Raw genomic sequence first — 22,825 nt, forward strand, 5'->3', positions numbered from 1 at the left:
GGCACAACAAACCCTTCCGGTTGTTCCATATATATTTCTTCTTCCAGATCACCATTCAGAAACGCAGTTTTCACATCCATTTGGTGAATCTCAAGATTGTGCAAAGCAGCAATCGCAAGAAGCACCCGAATGGAAGTGATTCTCGTAACAGGTGAATAGGTATCAAAAAAGTCATGCCCTTCTTTCTGCTTAAAGCCTTGGACAACTAGGCGAGCTTTGTACTTATCTATAGTACCATCGGGCTTATATTTCCTTTTCAGAATCCACTTGCACCCTAAAGGCTTACAGCCTTCAGGCAAGTCTACTAACACCCAAGTGTTATTTCTCATGATGGATTCAATTTCACTGTTGATAGCTTCTTGCCACCACGCCGCGTCTGGGCCAGACAGAGCTTCCGCCAATGACTTTGGTTCGTCATCCAACATAAAAGTTATGAAGTCAGGACCAAATGTTTTAGCAACTTTAACTCTTTTACTACGTCTTGGTTCAACATCCTCAGAACTTGACCTCGTCCTTTTTGGAGGATCAGAACTAGTGGATTCATCCATCATTCTTTCACTAGAACAATCCTCTTGCCTCTTGCAAGGGTATACATTCTCAAAGAATATAGCATTCTTTGACTCAATCGTTGTTCCTTCAGCCACGCCAGGCACAGCTGACCTATGGACTAGGAAACGATAGGCACTACTATTAAGTGCATGGCCAATAAAGATGCAATCGACTGTTTTAGGCCCTATTGCAACTTGTTTCGGAGGTGGCACTTCTACCTTCGCTAAACACCCCCACACTTTGAGGTATGAATATGAAGGTTTCTTCCCTTTCCACAACTCATAAGGAGTCACATCCCTATTTTTTAGTGGAATTTTATTCAGGATATGATTCGCTGTTAACACAGCCTCCCCCCACATGTTCTGGGATAAACCAGAATTAATCAACAGAGCATTCATCATCTCTTTAAGTGTTTGATTTTTTCGTTCAGCAACTCCATTTGACTGGGGAGAATATGGAGCCGTTGTTTGGTGAATTATACCACTTGCATGACATAATTCTGCAAATGGGGCTACATACTCACCGCCTCTATCACTTCGAACACACTTAATTCGACAATTAAGTTGATTTTCGGCTTCATTTTTGAAGTCTTTAAACGCTTCAATTGCCTCATCTTTACTTCTTAATAAGTAAAGGTAACAATACCTTGTGCAATCATCTATAAATGTGATGAAGTACTTTTTACCACCTCTAGTTTGCACAAATTTTAAATCACATACGTCTGTATGGATTAACTCTAGAGGTTTTGTGCTCCGTTCTACCGAGCGAAACGGTAGCTTGGTCATTTTTACTTCAACACAGACTTCACATTTTTCTTGTGAGTTAAACTTATCTACTTTTAGTAAATTAAGATTTACTAATCTTTTTATAGCATTTAGATTTACATGTCCCAATCTTTTATGCCATAAATCAGAGCACTCAAGCAAATAGGAGGATGCATCATCTTCCTTATTTCTTAATCATTTTCCACGGTGAATGACCGTAACATTCAGCTCAAAAAGCCCATTCACTAGGTGACCTTCACCTATGAACTTTTCATACTTGGTCAATATAACCTTTTCACACTCAAATTCTAGTGAAAATCCATGATTTACTAGAAGAGAGCCTGACACCAAATTATTTCGGATGTCTGTGACATGCAGTACATCCTTGAGGGTAAGAACCTTTCCGGATCCTAATTTTAGGAACACATTACCCACACCAACCACCTCGGAAGAGGCTTGGTTTCCCATACGTACTTTTCTACCTCCAACAGATTTGTAAGTAGAAAAAATGCTTCTCTCGGAGCACACATGACATGTGGCACCCGTATCAACAAACCATTCATTTGGATTATTACCATGGTCCACGTCGGAGACCACTGCGATCACCTCGTGATCTTTGTTGTTTATAACAACACGTTCAAATAATTTGTACAGTATTGTTTCCAACAATAAGTACACAATTATATTGAACCAAATGTGCATTGGTATATTCATCAACCCATGCATCCCAATTACTACTACCAAATCTAAATTGGTCTTGCTTGTCAAATGACAAACGATAAACATCATTCTCAAGAGAATAGATCTCAAGGAATTAACCACTCCATAGCGCATCGACATTGCGACCGTTCGTTGCTTTATTCCAGCTTTGAATTTCATGTTTCCTCCGGCATCGGTCGACATGAATTCAACAAGAGTACAATATTTCGTCTTGCGAATGTTGGAAATATTGTAGCCTTTACACGGGAAAACTCTTGCTATTACAAAAGAACAAAACTGGAAGGTAAATATAATAATATAAATTACAACGAAAGTAAAGAGATGCAAACTATAGTATTCAACGAAAGTAAAGAGATGCAAACTATAGTATTCTTCAAGTCGAGTCGAGGTATCCCTCTCTCCGCAAGACGAAATACGCCCCGGCTAGTGCTCACGGATTGGCGTAATGTCCCCAAAGATGAAACGACTTTCCTCCTATCGAGTTGAAGTACCTCAAACTCGTAGGCTCCGACGAACTTGAATTGGAGGCGAGAACCGAGCAATGCGATGCTCCTAAGATGCGAGCTAGAGTGCTTGAGCTACGAGAGAAGAGAAAAGGATTGTAGGTTGTGTTGTGTGTCTTCCATCTCTCAAAACAAGCCTATTTATAGGCTAGGAGTGGCCACACGAGAGGTCTCGGGTTTAAGGCACCTCATAAACACTTGGAGGTTGAAAAGCCAAAAGACTTAGGAAAAGGAAAGGTTTTGAGTCCTTTCTAATTTCCCACATGTTTTTCCTACAATGCCAGCATCCACCATCTCTTCTCTCATCGAAAATGCAGACTGCAAGAACACGCTCTTATTAACCGAGCTATACACAGACATAACTCTGTCTTCCTCTTTAATCTTCTTCTTATTCTTCATCACTATAACTCTTCGAAAAGCTTCGAGGAAGTGAATCGGAAGATCCTCAATTTCTTGAAGGATCTCGGTATTCTTGGGACAAAAATGTCGAGAAAAAACGTGGGAGAAACGAAGCAGCTTCTCCTTTCTCGTACTGCATGGTGATAAGCAGTTGCAGGACCTGAGACCAAGCAATGTTCAACTGTTAAGCCCTTTCTTAGAAATGCAAAGAAATTATCATTTCATTCAATTCTCGTTTCTCGTTATACCAAGAAAGGCCTTAGCATTCCATTCAACGTGTCACACCTATAAAGTTAGTTAGTAGTATTAGTATTTATCATAAATATAAATTTTTAATATAGTTCAATTGTATAATCTCAAGTGACCTGGAAGGGGATCTGATTCTCCATGAGCATGATGTCGCGCAACGGTCCGGATCCGGCGCCGAGGCATCGCTGCCAGTCCGAGAAGCTGTTTCCTTGCATCCCCAAGTAGTTGTGGATGAAGTCTATGATGATGCTTGCATCCAAAAGCATCATCAACGCTAGCGATTTGTCGTCGTATATCTCCACAATCTTTGCCTCCGCGTAGCTGTCTCTGATGGCGGCGGCTTCCTCCACAATCTTGAAGTAGAAGAAGGCCTTCTTGTCATCTCCGCCGGCGCATCTGTCGAGGCACTGGGGCTTGAATTCCTCGGCGTGACGGAGCCCGGGTTTGCCGTGGTGGTAGGGCCCGATGGAGACCAGCTCTGGGTCGTACACTTGCTGGCCCCGCCGCAAATTCCGGCGACGTATCTGTGGTGGGATTTTTTGGATTTGGCGGCATGATTCCGAGTAGAGCTTCTTGGATTGAGAGTGGAGGAGCTCTGACAAGTCTCGGAGAGTTACGATGTCCACCGCTACTTCAAAGTCTTTGCGGCGGCTTCCTCCGCCGTGGTGGTGCTTCTCCATCTTCTATATCAAGAGTCAACAATAAAATTTCGATGATTGTTACTCATGATATTTCATTTATTTTCTAAGGCGGATGCTCAAGTTTCAACTACTACTATATTCAATTATTTATCATAAATAAGACTGAAGAAGTTTCAACTACTAATGCTATATTCAATTATCTATCATAAATAAGACTACTTCAATTGAAACCTATAAGGTCATCTGCAACGCCGTCTCTTATTTGTTTCTTAATAGTCTCATCTCTTAACTAATCATGACTCTCACTGTACTTTTCACTTCATCTCTTAACTAAGAGACATCACCTGCATCCCTCCATCTCTTAACCATCTCATCCCTTAACTATTCATTTAATTTCATTTTTTTTTATTTCCAACAAATTCAATTAATAAAAACACACTTCATTGAATAAAATAAAATTATAATTTAGAATCCTAAAAAAACAAAAAAAAACACATAATTAAAAAACACATAATTAAAATCTAAAAAAAAAATAAATAAAACATAATTTAAAATACTAGAAATTAAAAATTACACACTTAAAAACTACTTCGCCGGCGAATCATCCCCCGAAGGCGGTGGCAGTGCACTCAAGCCACCTGTAGGCGGAATACCAATTTGTCTTGCCATATACTCAATTCCGGCAAGATGGGCTTGATATTGGGGAGACGTCATGCGGGAAGTGTCAGTCATCGTGGCGGTAAAGTACATGGACAATAGGGTGTTCGAGCTCGAGACCGAGCCCGTCGGGCTTGATTCGCCTCGGCCCCTCCTCCCTCTAGCTGCCTTGGTCCCTTGCGGCCGATGGCGCCCACTGAAGGAGCCACCTGCATCGGTGGTCGTGCCCTCAACCTCTTGTGAGGCGTTGCCTGACTCGCCCTCACTAGACGAGTATTGGCCACCAGCCGTGTGCTTCGTGCGTTTCGAGCTCGAGCCCGTACTGGACTGGACACCAACATCCCACCTTTCAACGTCTTTGACCGCCTCCCAAACATCGACATGTTTGAATTCTTTGCTGTTGTTGTCAAAAAAGACTCTCATAGCCGCTTTCAGAATGTCGGCTCCACTGGCTCAACTTTGGTAATTCGCCGCTTCATTCTTGTAGATCCCGTAAAAAATTTTGACATCTTTGTCGACTCGGTCAAAATGACTGCGGAGCATCTTCATGGTGCGACGGCGGGACCCCTTTGGCTTGTTCTCGTTGTAGGCGTCGGTGACCTTTTCCCAAAAACACTAGTGGGTTTGTTGATTCCCGACGATGGGATCGTACGAGACGCTGACTCAAGCATTGAACGGAGTCACCGTGTCCTTGCGGCTGTATGGATGACGACCTACATCCTCCTCCTCCTCGGTCGCCTCCTCCTCTTCCTCATCCGGAAAATCCTCCCTAATTTGGGATAATCCCTACGATTGCCCATACCTCGGGGCGGAGGGACGAGAGTATGCATCCACATCAAAATAGAGTGGTTGGTACGCCGCCGCCGTCGACGAGCCTTGGGTGCCCGGCATCGACGAACCGGAACCGGAAGCACCCAAGACATTGTACATGCCCCCCAGTCGCCAAACGTGTTCAAGTCATAGCCGCCGAAGCCGCCAGAGTTTCCGTCGCCGAACATTTTGAGATGAAAATTGGAGAGGTGAGATGAAAATTGGAGAGAAAAAAGAGATGAATTGAGAAGAATAGATGTGTGTTTGTGTGTATAAGAGCATTCACAATAGCGCCTAGCGCACCGCCTAGCCGAGCGTCGGCGCTAGGCGGTCGCTAGGAGAACCATTGCAGGAGCCGAAAACCGCCTAGCGGTTTTTCGGAAATGAATTTCGCCTAGCGCTAGACGGTCAAAAATCGCTGGGCTATGCGCTGGGCGATCCGCTCGGCGCCATTGCAGCGCCCGGATCGCCCAGCGCATAGCCCAGCGGTTTTTTTTTTTAATTTTCGAAACACTATATATACGCGATTTGCACTTCATTTTCATTCGCACCACTTGTATTAACGAGTACTCTCTCTATCTTAATTTCTGTACAAGATCAACACCGTGGAGGTAGTGGGGGGGACGCTGAGGAGTACGAACGTCGAATGGCCGAAGCGCTTGAGGCATATACCAACCGCGGGATAGACCAATGGATGCAAAGCGCCTTGCAGCCGGCGGTACCTCGACCTCGGCCAGTTGTCCATCGCCGACAAGCGATTGATCGTGATCACATAGTTGCACATCAGCGCCTATACGAAGACTACTTCGCAGAGGAGCCGCGGTTCAATGCCAACCTTTTCAGGCGACGTTTTAGGATGAGCAGAGCCCTGTTTATGCATATTGTTAACGCCTTGGAGCAGCGATATATGTATTTCCGCTTCAGGCACGATGCGGCTGGCAGACCCGGCCACACACCTATTCAAAAGTGCACTGCGGCAATCCGGCAGTTGGCCTACGGAGGCGCGGCAGACATGTGGGACGAGTACCTCCACATCGGTGAGACGACTTCCCTGGAATGTATGAAGTATTTCTGTGAGGGCGTGATTGAAATATTTAGTGATCAGTACCTTCGAAGCCCTACCCCCCAAGACTGTCAGGATCTGATGCAGATGCACGGGGATAAGCATGGGTTCCCGGGAATGTTAGGCAGCATAGATTGTATGCATTGGGAGTGGAAGAACTGTCCCACTTCCTGGAAGGGGTTCTACACGACCGGCTATAAGGGAAAGAATCCCACGATGATCCTCGAGGCCGTAGCTGATTACCGGCTGTGGATTTGGCATGCGTATTTTGGGATAGCCGGGTCGAACAACAACCTCAACGTCCTCAACTCGTCGCCATTTTTCAACGAGCAGTGCCAGGGCGTCGGGCCGGCCATCAGTTTTGTCGCCAACGGCAACCGGCATGATATGGGCTACTACTTGGCCGATGGGATATACCCTAGGTGGCCCGTGTTTGTGAAGACGATCCGATGCGCATCAGATGAGAGGAAGGCCTACTTTGCGGCACGGCAGGAGTCGGCGCGCAAGGACGTGGAGCGCGCATTTGGTGTGCTCCAGTCTCGATGGACGGCGGTTAGGGGTCCAACGCGTTTGTGGCATGTCGACTGCATTGCTGATATAATGTACGCTTGTATTATCATGCACAACATGATTGTCGAAGATGAAGGTGTATAACTGACTGATTGGGCCAACGACGATAATGAAGCCGGTCCAAGCCACGGCGTCGCCGCCGCCAACGTACGAGGTGGAGTACCTCACAATGAAGAAGCCCTCCTTCAAGCACATGCCGACATGCGTCAGACGGATGCTCATATTCGACTCCAAATGGATTTAATTGAAGAGTTGTGGGCGCGGAGGATTGCAAGACGTTAGTTTTTATTTAAATTTATGTAATTTTTTAAAATGTAATTTATTTAAAATTTAAATAAAATTGTTGCATTTTCCCGTATCTGTGGCGTAAATTCCGTATTTTGTGTGATTGTTCATTATTTGTTTTATATAATTTTGAATGATGTGGCTGGGCTATTTGCTTGTTTTGATGATGTGGCAGGAGGATTTTTAGTGTTGATGATGTGGCAGGAAGAGTTTGTGGCTAGGCTATGGCCGGGCGAAAACCATTGTGGATGCTCTAATGAGAATGAAAGAGGAGTATTTATAGAATAAAAAAAGAAAAAAAAAAGAAAAAATTAAAATATTACCGTTGAACGGTAATATTACCATTTTTAAATTTTTGTTTATTTATTTGTTAAAATCGAATTTTAAAAAAAATTATTTATTGCGTCAGCATGACGATGCCCACTCGCGGGCAGGCGAGTGGGCGTCACGCCTAGCGCCAGCGCTCGCCACGTGACGCTGGCGCGTGACGAGACGTCTCGCCGACCCACCCTACGGGCCGAGACGCCCTCCGAGACAAGACCGAGATGGATGGCTTCATCGCTGTCTCGATGCCGTCTCGTCTCTCTGAGACGAGATAGAGACAGCATCGAGACGCGATGCCGATGGCCTAATATTCAATTTGAATTTAAGTTTGATGTGATTTTTATTTTCAAGCAGAAATACAGAATAAATAAGTACTAGAGTCAATTTCGGTAATGTGGATGCAATCAAACTATCCAAATAGTTTAACTTTACATGGAAATTCGATATTTTTTGGTATAGTAAAGGAAGTATGTTGGTATTTTTCCATCCCTAGGTATAAGTTGATCGAAAGTATACTTCTCTCTCACTCCAACATCATATATGGATTAGTTTTACCAAAGTTCACACTGACACAAGACCTCTTGAGATTAATTGAAAATCAAATAATAATTAATTTTAAAGAACTACGCCGTTTACACAAAGATACATGCAAAGAAAACACGTTATCTGAAATAATTGAAGTTAGAACAGTAGGCTCATCTCGCACAAACACAAGCCTCTCGCAATACACACTTTTATTACCGAAGATATTAAGGGAAGGACAATAAAAATTTCACACCAAACATGAAACCCTAGATCTAACCAACCCAAGAGACGCTTTGAGTAGCAGACACAAAACCACGAAGGTTCACCAAACAAACGACGAGAAACTCACAAATCACTCCAAGAAAGCAAACCTCATTCGACTTGTTAAGGTCAAGACTCAGAGGTCGAGACCACAACTGATATGCATGGATGGCTAAGCATTCAAAGGTTGCAACCACTACGTGCTCTACACAGCCCCCTCATATCTAAGGCAAATAATCACTCACAGTACACATCCCACTTACTTTTTTTCGTTCCACTCTTAGTACAACATTTTTTATTTGACATAATATTTGTATGTATTGTTATTTTATGAGTTAAATTAAAGAAAATGGAATAAATATTATTTATACTCTCTATTTAACTTAAAATAATACATTTTTTTAAAGATATCTGACTTAAAATAATACATGTTCAATAATAGAAAAATCATCAAAATAATAGTACTCACTTAATTAACAAAATAGCACTACTGTATACTACCTTCCAAATAGAATTGGGGAGTACTACTTTTCAAATCTCCTAAATAATTGTACAAATAGTTTCGAGCTTTATTAAAATGACCGAGTTAATTTAACTGAATAATATACTCCCTCCGCCCGTTAATAGAAGTCGCTCTTATTGTGGGCACAGATTTTAAGAAATGTAAAGAATAGGGTTGGAAAAATTAGTAGAATATGAGACTCACTTTTTATATTGATTTTATAATAAAATGTGAGTGAAGTGACTTAGTGGAATATGAAACCTACTTATCATTTACAGTAAAAATGAAATATGACTCTTATTGTGGGACAGACCAAAATGACAAAGTGTGACTCTTATTGTGAGATGGGGGAAGTAGTATACATTAGAATGAGTGGAAAGCAACACTAATTTGGGACGGAAGGAGTAGTATACGTTAGAATGAGTGGAAAGGCAGAAAGCAACACTAATTTGGATTTATGATTTATGGGCCAATAAAAGCTACCAAGCCCATTCATAGAATTTGAGCCACTAATAACTGCCCACAAGACAGTGTTTTATTTTTAAAATTATTGGAAAATAATTCTACTACTATCTCCCTTAGTTTAATGACATTCCAAATTTTACAAAATAGAAGAACACAATAAAAAGTTGAAAACACCAAACCAACATGCGTTCAATAAGGGCATATGAAAAGGAGAGAGAGCAGTAAACCTTAATTTTAGTTCAATCGGTTGCCATAATTTACATTTTCAATTTTGTGCTTTCAAGTTTCAACAACGTTTGATCATTTTACGAAAGTTTTTCCCTTTTATGATCGCTGCCAAACCTCCCTTCAAAATCCATTTAACCCTCTTTCCCATTTTCCACCATTTCAATCTCCCTTCTCTGACAACAATTCCTCTCTGATTTCTTACCCTTCCCAGGAAAAAAAAAGATTCCATTTTTATTCTCCCCCTTTTTCACTCTGTCTCTTGAAATAGTGACAGTAAAAAAACGCTCAACAGCTTAACCCAATTCCTAAATTGTACGTTGCTACTGAATTTTCCTTGTTCATTTCCCTATTTTATGGCAATTTACTAACTTGATTTTCTGTTTTTTTTAGAGATTGCGATCATGGAGGGTAGAAGGAGGGACAGTGAGAGAAGATCACAAAACAGGAAACCGCCGCGCGGTATATCTGAATTTTTTTATTACAATATTAAATATTACTGAATTAATATATATTTTCACTGTTTGTCTTTGCATGGTCTGATTTTTTTATCTCGAGTTTTCTTTATTTTATGGATTCTTTTTCATTTAGCTAAGAATGTGAAAAATTAACTGTTAGTTTTATGTTATGTTTCTATTAGGAGGTGGCAGGGTCCACAAATGTTGAAAAGAGATCAGTTTTTGTCAATTAAGGATTACAGAATTTGATGCTTTACTGTGTTTGGAGTTGGGAGTCCTACTCTATTTATATTGTGTCTATACTTTTTTAGTCTAATTGTTTTAGGCCGTGGAGTTCTGTTTTGGTTGTGGTTGTTTACTTTCTAGATTTGGTGGCGTTCTGATCCTTCTGTTCGCCTTGTTCACTGGTTTGTTGTTTTGTGCAAAACTTAAGTGATGATAGGCTTAATGGCTCATGCAGTTTTATATGTGAAACTCCTAAATCCTACATATGTTTGTTTTAAGCACGAAATATCTAGTCTCATGACATAATCGAAAAATCATAGGCTTAATAGGTTGAGTTCGTAGGAATGGAATTGCTTGGTTGTTATAAGTCCAGTATATTTCAGAATGACAATGCTTCTTGATCAACTCACTCGATTTTGTGTGCTTCTATACGGTTTTTTTTGTCATTTTTCTTCTTTTGTGGTGTAATTTTGACTGGATGTGAATCAAGTGGATGATTGTTTTGTTCATATCAGCACTTTTGGTAACTGATTGTCATTGTGCTGCTTAATCGAGCTCATTCATATCCTAGCATTTGTTTGTTTCTATGGCTAGAATCGTTTTATTTCTCCCACCTCAATGGATGTTGTTATGATATACTCCCTTTGTCCCATCCAAAACGAAACATTTCTTTTTCGGCTGAAGATTTTATGCAGTGTTATTTACCACTGCTTCGATTCCTCACTTGTGTTTCATTGCTTTCTGCAGGGTATTGGCAGCCTACTGTACCTGTGTGGGAGAAAGAATTCTGTAAAGTGGTTGGATCAATGGACTGGGAGACATTGCTGGAAATGAAGAGATATATTCACTTATACGATAATGTGTTGGATTGGAACGACTCTGCAGGCGAGGAAGCATTCAGCAATTCCAAAAAACGATACTGGGCTAAGAGAAAGGGCTTATCCTGTGACATATCACTGCCTGATCCCGATCTTTACATTGACAAGATCAATTGGGATTCAGACAACGATCCCAAGATGCTGTTGTCAGATGTCGAGAGCCTGGCTACGAGTCCCCAGACAGAGGAAGACCATGATCCTGTAGTGATCTTTGGTGATTATGCTGCTCCGGATCATGTTTTGGCTACTGTAGGCTGGGGTGATTTGGAAGATAACTTAGTGGGCCCGGCCGCTTGTTCCTCTGCCAATTATGCTGATCCGTGGAACGAGTGGTCAGGGTATCATAACGACGATATGTGGCAATACAACACCAGGAGCGGGCATAGATACATGCCACGGGCAGGTGACGGGAACAATTGGAGTCGGAACTATGCTAATAATCGTTATAACTATGTAGGATCGAACACTAGAGACGCGATGGGCGCTGGAACGAGAACCCAATGACTGGATTTGTGCGACTTGGGTGGTTGAAGCGAACGAGCGGAACGAATAGCGAGGATCATGATAAAGGGCACAAAAGAGTGGAATTCGAAGTCGATAACTGTTGGACAAACACGGTAAATCGAGAGTGACATGTCCCGGAGAAGGCACAGGCATGTTGCTGCAACATATCAGATTCATCCCGGTCTGGTTTGGTCCCTGAACAGCGCTAGCAATAGTAGCGATGAATTGTAAATATGAATTTTGTGCAGCATTTTGAGATTTTTGTTTAGGCCGAGATGTTACGTGTAGTCAACGGTTGGAGAAGAAATTTTCGTAATTTGAATAAAAATATATCAATTGAAATTCGAAACCAAAATTATCACAATAATGAATATAGACAACTACAACTACTCGGGTATATTTTCTCGACCCCGATCAAGAGCACAAAAGAAGAAAAATGAAAAACATGTGTTGGAAACGTTTCCCCATGTAGTAGTAGTAAATACTTAGACAACGACTTGACGTGTAAGTATTTAATAGATAACAAACATGTGAACACTGAAAACTCAACATTTTCATCTCATTTTTTTTCTTCTCTATATGTATAATTAAATCACTCTGAAACTTGATAAAACAAACAGTCAAAAAAATGAGGTTGGGAGCAATATTTGGGCAATTAGGAACGTTGATTGCAGGTTTGATGTTCTTGAAAGCCATCTTGGATCAATACCTCCCTCGTCAGCTCAAAGCCTCCGTCGACAAACACTCCCAAAAACTGCTGAATTTGCTCTCCCCTTACATCCAAATCACCTTCAATGAGTTCACCGGCGAGCGCTTCAAGCGCAGCGACGTCTACGCCGCCATCGAGACCTACCTCAGCTCCACCTCCGCTGCTCAGGCGCGCCGCCTCAAGGCCGACTCCCTCCGCGACAGCACCCGTCCCGTCACCCTCAGCATGGACGACAACGAGGAGGTCGCCGACGAGCACGCCGGCGTCAAGGTCAGCTCGAACTGAAACTATTTTACTTCAATACTAGCAATGCCAGACTCCCTCTGTCCGCAATTAAATGATCTGTTTTGACTCAGCACGAGTTTTAAGAAATTATTATTTGATTAGATTTTAATATTTCCAATTTCAATAAAATTCAAAAGAGAGGTTTCTCTTGTGTGACAAAGGTGTGGTGGTCCTCCGGCATGCACATCACCAAGAACCAGACGTTTTCCTTCCAACCGATGAGCGACGAGAAGCGTTTCTACAACCTCCGGTTCCACAAAAAGCACAGAAACTTCATCATCGACACTTACCTCAACCATGTCATGAAGGAAGGGAAGGCGATCGAGGTGAGGAACCGTCGCCGGAAGCTCTACACCAACTCCGGCGCGGCGTGGACCCACGTCGCGTTCGAGCACCCGGCAACGTTCGAGACTTTGGCGATGGAGCCCGCGAGGAAGCGGGAGGTGGTGGAGGACCTCTTGGCGTTCAGCAAGGGGGAGGCGTTTTATAATAAGATCGGACGGGCGTGGAAGCGTGGCTACCTCCTCCACGGCCCGCCCGGGACGGGGAAGTCCACCATGATCGCTGCCATGGCGAACCTGCTGGGCTACGACGTCTACGACCTCGAGCTCACGGCGGTGAAGGACAACACGGAGCTGAAGAAGCTCCTGATCGCGACCTCCAGCAGGGCGGTGATCGTGATCGAGGACATCGACTGCTCTGTCGACCTCACGGGGCAGAGAGTGAAGAGGAGAGAGAAGGAGAAAGAGAATGAGAACAACCAGGTGCTGCATAGGATGGGAATGGAGGAGAATGAGGCGAAGAGCAGCAAAATTACTCTTTCTGGGCTGCTGAATTTCATAGATGGGTTGTGGTCTTCTTGTGGAGGGGAGAAAATCATTGTTTTCACGACCAACTATGTGGAGAAGTTGGATCCGGCGTTGATAAGGAGAGGGAGGATGGATAAGCACATTGAGCTGTCGTATTGCAGCTTCGAAGGGTTTAAGGTTTTGGCGAAGAACTACGTTGGGGTGGAGTGGCATGAGCTATTTCCGAGGATCGAGAGGTTGTTGGGGGAGGTGGAGATGACGCCGGCGGATGTGGCGGAGAATTTGATGCCGAGGAGCTTGGCCGGAGATGCAGAGGAGTGCTTGGAGAGTCTGGTGAGGGCGCTCGAGGCTGAGCAGAAGAAGTCGAACGCCAACGATGATGAAAACACCTCTCCAGCGGAGAAGATTAACGGGATCCTCGTCTCCGGAGGAGAAGATAGATGGAATGCGATTTGAAACAGAGGATTCCTCTGTCAAACCTTTCATGAAACAGAGGGAATGCTCCCTTCTAATTCTTGATTTTTGTTATTATTCAAATTTGCTTTATTTTAGAAATAAAACTGCACTGAGTCGTGTTGTCTCGAAAAAACTGAATCGAATCCTTTTTTGTCATTTTAATTTTAGAATACTATCAAACTATTCTCGAAATGATTTTGGGACCAAAATACTGCTATCATAATAATCTAAAAATCAACTACAAATTCATATTCGTGGAGCAGTGCTTATATCTAACAGAAACTATAGCTTACAAAAAAATGGTCGAGCAATGACAAACCTACAGCTTCAAAATGAGACCCACAGGGCAATGATCGCTTCCGCCCACATCTGGGAGAATGTACGCGTCGTGGACTTTCTCTGAGATCGATTCTGAGACGAGAAAATAGTCAAGACGCCACCCTGATTAGACACACAGAAACGCTAAATTAACATATAGAAATACCAGCTAGACGTCCATCTAGACGGTGTATCTTTAAAAAACACAGAGTTAAACTAAACTGTGTGAAAGCACTCTACATCATCTCATTGTGTATTAGGCCTAACATACCTTTATTTGTTCGTCGTCCACCATGCCTGTAGCCCCAGTACGAATAGGCGACAACATTAGGGTGTTGTTTCCTAAAAGTATCGACAAAGCCCCGATCCAGAAAGTTGGTTTCAAATGACTTTCTTTCTTCCTCTGTAAAACCTGCACTTCTTTTGTTCCCCTGAGCCATCACATGAAGGTCAGGATCTAGGTTCCAATAGATAAGAGTCTCCTTATATGAAGAAAGAGTAAAAACACGACTGAAATGGGACAAGTTGGGACAAGTTTACTAACTGCTGGGTTAAAAATGTCCATTTCTTCATGAGCACAGTTCAAGTCACCCGTGAGAATAACAGGCTTCGACTGTTCCAGGTCCTGTAAAGCATACTTCAGTTGTAAATTCCACTAGCTTGGACATTCTAAGATGATTTGTAAATGTTCCTTACACATTAATCTTATCTGTTTGGGACCACACCATATGCTATATACGAGAATACAGTTTCTAAAATAAGACTTACTTTCATGTAGTTACCAAGCGAAGTATCCCACTCTGCTATCCGGTATGGCTGAGGGAAAAGGAACTGTCAAGGTTTCTCCAAGAGATGTGGGTATGGGGAAAATTTGAGAAATAAGTCTTACCAGTCGTTTCAAACCATCACCAGAGTTGGGAACGTAGCAGCTCAACAAGTAGAAATTATCAAACTCCAGTGTGACAAGGCGCCCTTCACTATCGTGATCTGATATGCCCAATCCATATCTCACAGAGAGTGGTTTAATCTGTCAGAAGTAAAAAAAATTAAAAAGGTTAGAGAATGATACACATGTTTCTCCTATTTCGGAGAAGTAAAATGCTTTACATCATGGAGTAAAAATCAACTACAAAATTACTACGAAGGAAAAAATTGACCTGTCATAAAGAAATTGATCGTAGAGGCATTATGTAAGCACTTAAAAGGAATTTTATATTTACACACAGTGAGTAGCTTGAGCCATGGCAAGCTGTGTATGCTTTTATACTAAAATAACATTTTGAGTTGTATAGTCAACAAGAAAAACCATTCTCACAGTAGTCAGTAAGAAGCATCTATAAGTGAAAAATCTAGAAGAAGATATGCAACAGTACTATGCAAGAGAACAAGGTACATACACGAGAAATGATAGCCGTTCCTGAGTATCCCAGCTTTGATACGCTACATGTCCAATAGCTATTGTCATAACCTTGTAGGAGAGTTTCTTTGATTGCGTTAACATCTTTCTCCTGATTTAGATGGCGAAGTAAGAGAAACTAGTTTAAAATAGTAGTATTATATCAATACCAACGAAATCAGACATTTCATGAGTAGTACTAGTATTTTTTTTTTTAAATTAAAGGGCAAACAACCATTGGAGTAGATTGCATGGTTCTTGAAAGCCCTTGCAAAAACATATGTGAAGCTATCTAATAGCAACGGACAAACAAAGGGTAGGTGCATCGTTTTTATGTAATATCCATAGAATAATGATATCATTTCTATGTTTGTCAAATACTATAAAATAAATCCAGGAAATTATCCATAAAATGAGAAAACCAAAGTTGCCTTCTCAAGTTCAAAATAAACAAAACTAGGACTTGCCTGTAATTTCGTCTCCTGCAGGCAAAGTACATCAAAATCTACCCTTTTCGAAAGTTCAAGAGCAGAAAAGCTTTCCAGCTTCAGTAAAGCTCTCAACCCATTGACATTCCAAGATAACAACTTCACATGCGGTGTATCCGCAGCAATTGGAGGTGGCCTCATAGTTTTAGGATCATAACCAGTCCACCCTTTTTGCGGTTTCTTATGAGTAAGCACAGTCCAAGGCTCATCCACACAAGGATTTTCAGCAACATTAGATTTTGCGACCCTTGAAGAGACCTTCTTCACTTGAGTGGACTTCTTACCTGCCATCATTGTCGAATCAAACCATGAGATATTTATGCAAATGCAAACGGTCTAAAAAGATGAGTTCAATCACCTCCCAGTTCAGTTGATTCAACAATCAGCTCTTGCTCAGTAGCGCTCTGTGACATTCGGATGTCGACACTGTCCTTAGGTGATTGTTTTACTTGCCTCTTTGACCTTCGGCCTCCAGAAACTTCGGAATCCTTGGTTGTGGTTGTGGTTGTGGATGCTACAGGCTCATCTTCAGGTATGGCTTTAGATTTTCTTTTGGAATTTCTTTTAGCGACGGCTGGCTTCTCCTCAAGAGATGCTAGATTTTGTCGAGGTGGGGAATCTTCAGCTGCATCAAATAATTTCCTTAATAATTTGAATTCTCAGTAATCAATGTATAATTTGATTGATACTATTCTGTAGTAAAATACCATCAGTTTTACTCTTCACTACATGTTCATGTTTACAACCTTCATCATGAGCTCCATTGCTCCTATATAAGATTCCGTCAGTTCAGACAACCAAGAATGCATCCACACACACAAGAGAGAGGGAGAGTAAAACCGTAAATGTATACATACCCTAAACTAGATTGGATTTGCTTAAGAGTCATTTTCTCGAACACAAGAGGCGTATCCTCAACCCCACTACTTCCATCGCTTGCCTATATTCCAGCCAAAAAACATTATTTTTACAGCTTCGATTAGCAAAATCAATTGCCCTTTACATCTGCGCGCAATTGAAAAAAAAACGAAATGAACCTCCGAAGCAATTTTCCGAATTTTCGGCTCATCAATGCTAGTTTCCTTGCCCGAACCCTCTGCCGCCGCTGATGCCGTTGCAAATGAACGGTGACGACGCTTCGATGTCATTCTTAAGCTCAGGCAAAATTGGCCGCTGAATTTAGGTATCCTACAGCTATTTGCCGCAGAGAAACTGCAATAATAAAAAGTCAGACAAATGGAAATCTCTTTCAAATTATTATGGACTTCAGTCGATAGAATGTACCGCCCGGTAATTGAACAGGATAATGCTAGTTTTAGGGCTTGAACCATCGGAGTTCCAGAAAAATGGCGTGCGTGCAGGTTAGAGAGCGGGGAAAGGTGCGCACGTTAGCATCAATGCGAATCGACATTAAACCGCCAAAACTTCGTGGCGCGAGGATATTAGATTAGGCCTAATTTTACCACATCAGCCCATAAATATGGCCCGCTTTAAGGCCCAAATTAATATCCCAAAATTACCGAATAATTTTCCAGTAAAATTTGTTGGTATATTTTCAGCTGGAAAATATACCAGAATACTAAAGCCATGGAAAAACAGCATAAATTTTCCAATCCAAATTCGGACAGTTAAGATTTTCTGGGAAGGGCCCACTAATTACAACAAACCCTATTAGAAAGATAATCCCAATTTCAATCCCCGCGTAATTAAAGTTAATGATAGGAAACTGTAGTGGGGGTTTAGCCGTCTTAGGGTTTTGGATTTCCATAATTTTCTCTGATTTAGGTTTTTGAGGCGGCGACCATATATATTCACTTGTATATATAATCACTCTTCTTGGTTTATTATTAGTATTATTTTCTCAAATCAAAATTTGTTATACATACCAATCTGCAAGATTTATTTGTTTGAAATTTGTTTGAAATTGGGGAATTGATTCGATCAAGGTTGGTTTTCTCTTGCTCCACTTTATATTCAATAATCCAATCTTCATCAACCTTTCTGTTATTGGAATTCCTCTTTCCGCCTATTGTTTTCAGATTCAGATGATTATTTCTGGCTGTTTGAATTTTGACTCTTTCATTCCATTGAACTGGCACTTGCATGTTAATAATCTCTTCATTCTATTCTGTTAGCATTTTTTTAAAATTTAATTCTTATGGTTTTCGTTTTCATTTGGATTTGATTGGTTCAAATGTGAAAAAAAAATCGAATCTTGATTAAAAAAATTCTCTTTTCAGAATTGGCTGCTACTGAGATCACCAAAAGAAGCAGAATGAGTTTTCCAGATCCCACACAACCACCAAATCCGTTCGTATCTCCGCCGTACTCCGGCGGCGACGCCGCCACATACTGGCCGCAGTTCTGGGCCGGCTCCGACCAGCACCAAATGCAGCAGCATCCCGATATGATGCAACAATTCCACCAATCCAAAAAGCCAAGAACTTCTGAAAAAGCACCAAATTTCCCACCATTCCAACCAATGAATCAAAGAATCAACCAAACAAACCCTCCCATCATCAACAAAGGGACAAGCAACATATTCTACAAAACTCGAATTTGTGCCAAATTCACGGAGGGAACTTGCAGGAACGGTGACCAATGCACATTCGCTCATGGCCCTGAGGATCTGCGTGAGCCGCCTCCTAATTGGCAGGAGATAATCAGGGAGAAGGAGAGGGGAAACGGTGGTGGCGGTTGGGGAGATGATCAGAGGATGATACATAGGATGAAGATATGTAAGAAGTATTACAATGGGGAGGAGTGTCCTTATGGGGACAAATGCAATTTCTTGCACGACCGCCCCTCGCCCTCCTTTAATAAGCTCAAGGTTGAGATGCCGGGGCAGAGGGAGAGCTCGGCTATCAGCATTGGCGTGACAGGGGACGTTAGGGGGAATGCCGGTGAGCTTGATCAGGCGTCGGGGTGGAAAATGAAGATTTGTAGTAGATGGGAGATGGGGCTGTGTAACTATGGTGAAAGATGCCATTTTGCTCATGGTAACTCAGGTATGCTCTGTTGTTACTGATTTAGGATGTCAGTTGTGTAGTTGGAATGTGGGTTTTTTAGTGTTTATTTAGCTATAGTTTCTTGATTTTGTGATTCAAGTTTCAGTCCTGATCTATGCAATGCTTTCTTTTGTTTAAACAGATTTGAGATTTAGTGGTTCAATCAATGAGGGAGAGATTGCAGCCACTACAAATGCAGTTTCTGCACCAGGGAAAGTTGCCTCCGTTTCTGCATTTCCGGCAATGGAGGCAGCTGCTGCTCCGGTGGCTGGAGAGAAGAGGATATCGAAGTGGAATGCGAAGAAGAAGATCAACCGCATTTACGCGGATTGGCTCGATGATCTGACGCCGCCGCACCTCTCCCCGGAGGATAGGAACTAAAATCATGTCTACAAATAGAAGGGGTGAGGTTTTTCCACCCCTCTATAAATTTTGTTAGTACTCCATTATTTACTCTACCATTGATTGATCTTTGATTTGTAATGTAGTAACATTCAAATAACATAGGAATGCAATTTGTTCCTAATTCATTACTACTATCACTCAATTCTCATGTACTTCTACATCATATTTTGTTATACATTAATACATCAAAATGGTAAAAGAAAATGCTGCAAATACCTAAGAGCATCATCAATACAAACATATCTCCAACTCACAATACTCAACACTCCTACACTTATCTTCTCCACCACCACCTTCCCGCCGCCGCCCTCCCTCAGGCCGAGCCTCAAATCAGAGACGAGCCCGCTCGCAGCTCCACTCGAGCAGCACCCGGGCAGCGGAAGCTCCTTGGAGAACCATCCCTCCAACCCCAAAACAAAGCTCCCTTTCCCCCTACAATCCATCATAGTAAACACACCCTTCAATCCTTGAAGCACAACATTCCATGTAATCCTCAAACTATCCAGCTCCTCAAACGCCACCAGGTTGTCGCTCTCGACGCCGATGTCGAACCGGAACACCCCGCTGCGGTCGGGCTTGAGGTCGGCGCCGGGGCAGACGACCGTGGCGACGCAGCTGCGGCCGTTCTGGACGTCGACGGTGAAGACGAGGTCGTACATGGAGAGGTCGGGCTTGGGGGGGCTCTGGAGGCGGCGCTTCTCGGCGGCGCGGCCGAGGGAGTAGAGCTTGCAGTAGGGGACGGATGCCGGCGCGGCGGCGGGGTGGAGGTTGGAGAGAGAGGGGTAGGCGGCGGAGCAGAAGGGTTGCCAGAGGTGGTCGGAGGATAGGGAAGCGGACCAGGATTTGCATACACAAGCGGCGGTGGCGAGGGTTTCTGGTTCGAGGCGGTGGGCCACCAGTTCAAGAACTTGCCACGGCGGAGACAACTTTCTCATCATTTCTATGATTTGTTAAGACTGGTTTATTTGAAACTATGGTCCTGATTTTTTGTTACGAATTAGTGTTTTTGAGGCAGTAAATCTGCAGGGAAATGTGATGCATGTATATATATGTGTGTGTTTGTGAAGAAGGTGGTGGATTTGGGAGGGATGAGTGATTCATTGAGAAATGACAGGTGTTGTATGGCCACATCAGAAAACGGTCATCGACACGTGCAGCTTAAATCCATTTGCCACGTGCCACTTGAATTTTAGATAGTGGAATATTATCTAAGTACTCCTATCTCCGTCCCATGAGAATATACTCCCTCCGTCCCAAAATAGATGTCACACTTTCTTATTTAGTTTATTCCATAAAAGATGTTATATTTCCATTTTTGAAAAAAGTTCTCTCTAACATGAATATAAAAAGTATATTTTCTCTCTATTTAATACACAAAATAAAACCTCCTAAAATTTCGTACCGTCCCACAAGTGTGACATCTTTTGTGGATGGAGGGAGTACATTTGTGTTAGACACGGATTTTAATGCACAATTGATAAAGTAAGAGATATGCAGAAAGAAAAAAGTAATTCAAATATTGTTAATGGAGAATGATCTCACCTTATTAGAGAGAAGAATTTTTAAAATTAAAAAATTTATATTCTTATGTGACGAACTAAAAATGAAAGAGCGTATTCTCGTGGACAGAAGGCGTACTAATTTTGTAATTTTAATACTAGTAAACTATTAAGAAAATCGTCAAAATGTTCCACGGCCCTGAACTAGCTTCACGCTACAACTCTTCGCTAGGGGTGAGCAAAAAAATCGGAAACCGAATATCCGAACTGAACCAAACCGAAATTTTGAAATTCGGTTCGGTTATTTCGGTTTTTCGGTTCGGTTAGGTTTTGAAAATACAAAACTTTCGGTTTTTCGGTTCGGTTCGGTTCGGTTCTGTAACACCCGTACCTTAAGTACGAAATTTATTTTATGTAACGAAATAATTGATAAAATTATTTCGTTATATGATGTTTCTCGTTAAATGTGCTTTGGAAAATAGTATGGTTTTTATGTGATGATGTGATTTTTTTTGGAACGTCCTTTTTTTATGAACATTGAGAGACATGTTGAAGGTCTCGTTGAAAGAATGACGACGAAATTGCTATATTTAGTAAGACGAATGAAATACGTGGAGATGAATATTTTTTTGGAAGACGACGTGCGTAAATCGAGGAATGGTTGAAGGGATTATATTTGGGACAACACCAAATATAAGTTGTGCCATTAAACGTACTTTAATTTTTTTTTTTGGTTGTGAAGAACGAGATAACCAAAATTAATAAAGACCCGTGAATTTTAATTATCAAAGGAAAATACGAAAATATAAAGTATGAACTTATTTTGGGTTTTTTCAAAATAAATTAGAGTCCAATTAATTACAATATAACTTGGATCCTAATTACTCTTTTAATCCATCAAATAATGATATTATTTCTAACTTGGGCTTCCAATTAATTTGATCCCAAACCAAAATAAATTATTGAAGCCCAAGCATGAATTTAAAGTGGACCAAGCCCAACTCCCCCCTTCTCTTCTTCTTCTTTTCTTTCTCCTTATGGCCGACGGTTTCCTTCTCAAAGAGGAGACTCTCCATTTTCTCCACCTCTCCATCTTCCTCATCAATGCTACCATCCAAGAGCCACCACCACTCCCCTTTAATCCATTCTCGGACACTTCACATTACACAACAAAGAAAACAAAGAAAAAGAAAGTGAGAGGAGCCGAGAGAGAGATTGCCGAGAGGAAGGGAGGAAGTTTTGACTACCATCTTTTGTGTTTCTTCTACCAAATTCAACCATTTTTGGAGGTATAATTCTTTCCTATCACCAAGCATGAGATTATTATAGCCTTGCATATTTGTTTTTACACCTTCGTATTCCATAACCCAACCAAATAACATCAACTAAGAATCAACCAAACGATCGCCGTACGTAACCGAAACTACGAAAGAACTTAACTTTATAATGAAAACGCGTGTTGCGGGTTGATTCGGGGTCGTTTGGGGTAGTTTCGAACGAGAAGAAGTCACCGCCGGCGACGGGCAGCGGCGGACATGCCGCGCTTGACTCTCCCGGTGCCGACGACGTCCCGGAGGCTGGACCTCCCACGGCGACGACCGCGACGTTCCTCTCCCCGGCGAGACAGCAGCGGCGCTGGAGCAGGCGGCGACGGCGGGTGAACGGCGACAGCAGCTTCTTCCCTGCGGCCTGCGACGGCGGCGAACCAAGGCAGCACGGCTTCGCGACCTCCCCGGCGGCGACAGCAGCTTCCGACGGGCAGCAGCCCTCCTGGCAATGAGCGGCGGTTGCTCGTGGTTTCAGTCGAAGAGGGAGAGACGGAGAGAGAGAGGAAGAGGAGATAGAGAGTGAGAAAAGATTGGGCCATGTTTTTTT

The 22,825-nt window shown here is 42.3% G+C and overlaps 6 protein-coding genes across 9 annotated transcripts; 3 read left to right on the forward strand and 3 right to left on the reverse strand.

Annotated features, from left to right (window-relative positions):
* Positions 1–2,470: 2,470 nt before the first annotated feature.
* Positions 2,471–3,940, reverse strand: LOC121747362 (UPF0481 protein At3g47200-like). Of its 2 annotated transcripts, XM_042141398.1 has the most exons (3): positions 3,301–3,940; positions 3,184–3,220; positions 2,954–3,095 (listed from the first exon to the last, which is right to left on the reverse strand). In XM_042141398.1, exons 1-2 carry the CDS (start codon positions 3,862–3,864, stop codon positions 3,215–3,217), a joined length of 570 nt encoding a protein of 189 aa, XP_041997332.1. In that variant the 5' UTR covers positions 3,865–3,940; the 3' UTR covers positions 2,954–3,095; positions 3,184–3,214. The 2 variants fall into 2 exon arrangements, with proteins under 2 accessions (XP_041997331.1, XP_041997332.1); XM_042141397.1 differs by lacking the exon at positions 3,184–3,220 and having other exon boundaries at positions 2,471–3,095.
* A 5,511-nt stretch (positions 3,941–9,451) lies between these two features.
* On the forward strand, positions 9,452–11,926 carry LOC121747022. The gene is made up of 3 exons (XM_042141002.1): positions 9,452–9,827; positions 9,906–9,974; positions 10,943–11,926. Exons 2-3 carry the CDS (start codon positions 9,917–9,919, stop codon positions 11,575–11,577), a joined length of 693 nt encoding a protein of 230 aa, XP_041996936.1. The 5' UTR covers positions 9,452–9,827; positions 9,906–9,916; the 3' UTR covers positions 11,578–11,926.
* A 189-nt stretch (positions 11,927–12,115) lies between these two features.
* LOC121748252 (AAA-ATPase ASD, mitochondrial-like) lies at positions 12,116–13,995 on the forward strand. The gene is made up of 2 exons (XM_042142490.1): positions 12,116–12,556; positions 12,733–13,995. The coding sequence occupies exons 1-2, from the start codon at positions 12,206–12,208 to the stop codon at positions 13,834–13,836; spliced, it is 1,455 nt and encodes a 484-aa protein (XP_041998424.1). The 5' UTR covers positions 12,116–12,205; the 3' UTR covers positions 13,837–13,995.
* Positions 13,996–14,031: 36 nt separating this feature from the next.
* LOC121748251 (DNA-(apurinic or apyrimidinic site) endonuclease, chloroplastic-like) lies at positions 14,032–17,460 on the reverse strand. 2 transcript variants are annotated; one of them, XM_042142488.1, is made up of 12 exons: positions 17,323–17,460; positions 17,076–17,250; positions 16,896–16,978; positions 16,746–16,807; positions 16,397–16,663; positions 16,018–16,322; positions 15,552–15,662; positions 15,044–15,181; positions 14,923–14,970; positions 14,699–14,779; positions 14,426–14,585; positions 14,032–14,247 (listed from the first exon to the last, which is right to left on the reverse strand). In XM_042142488.1, exons 1-12 carry the CDS (start codon positions 17,367–17,369, stop codon positions 14,156–14,158), a joined length of 1,569 nt encoding a protein of 522 aa, XP_041998422.1. In that variant the 5' UTR covers positions 17,370–17,460; the 3' UTR covers positions 14,032–14,155. The 2 variants fall into 2 exon arrangements, with proteins under 2 accessions (XP_041998422.1, XP_041998421.1); XM_042142487.1 differs by having other exon boundaries at positions 14,032–14,277.
* A 183-nt stretch (positions 17,461–17,643) lies between these two features.
* On the forward strand, positions 17,644–19,582 carry LOC121748253 (zinc finger CCCH domain-containing protein 39-like). Of its 2 annotated transcripts, XM_042142491.1 has the most exons (3): positions 17,644–17,984; positions 18,279–19,046; positions 19,189–19,582. In XM_042142491.1, the coding sequence occupies exons 2-3, from the start codon at positions 18,314–18,316 to the stop codon at positions 19,425–19,427; spliced, it is 972 nt and encodes a 323-aa protein (XP_041998425.1). In that variant the 5' UTR covers positions 17,644–17,984; positions 18,279–18,313; the 3' UTR covers positions 19,428–19,582. The 2 variants fall into 2 exon arrangements, with proteins under 2 accessions (XP_041998425.1, XP_041998426.1); XM_042142492.1 differs by having other exon boundaries at positions 17,644–19,046.
* A 54-nt stretch (positions 19,583–19,636) lies between these two features.
* LOC121749248 (probable F-box protein At5g04010) lies at positions 19,637–20,386 on the reverse strand. Its single transcript, XM_042143836.1, has one exon. It carries the CDS (start codon positions 20,384–20,386, stop codon positions 19,637–19,639), a length of 750 nt encoding a protein of 249 aa, XP_041999770.1.
* Between the last annotated feature and the right edge of the window lie 2,439 nt (positions 20,387–22,825).

The sequence above is a fragment of the Salvia splendens genome, chromosome 9 (assembly GCF_004379255.2).
Source record: "Salvia splendens isolate huo1 chromosome 9, SspV2, whole genome shotgun sequence".
Lineage (NCBI taxonomy): Eukaryota > Viridiplantae > Streptophyta > Magnoliopsida > Lamiales > Lamiaceae > Salvia > Salvia splendens.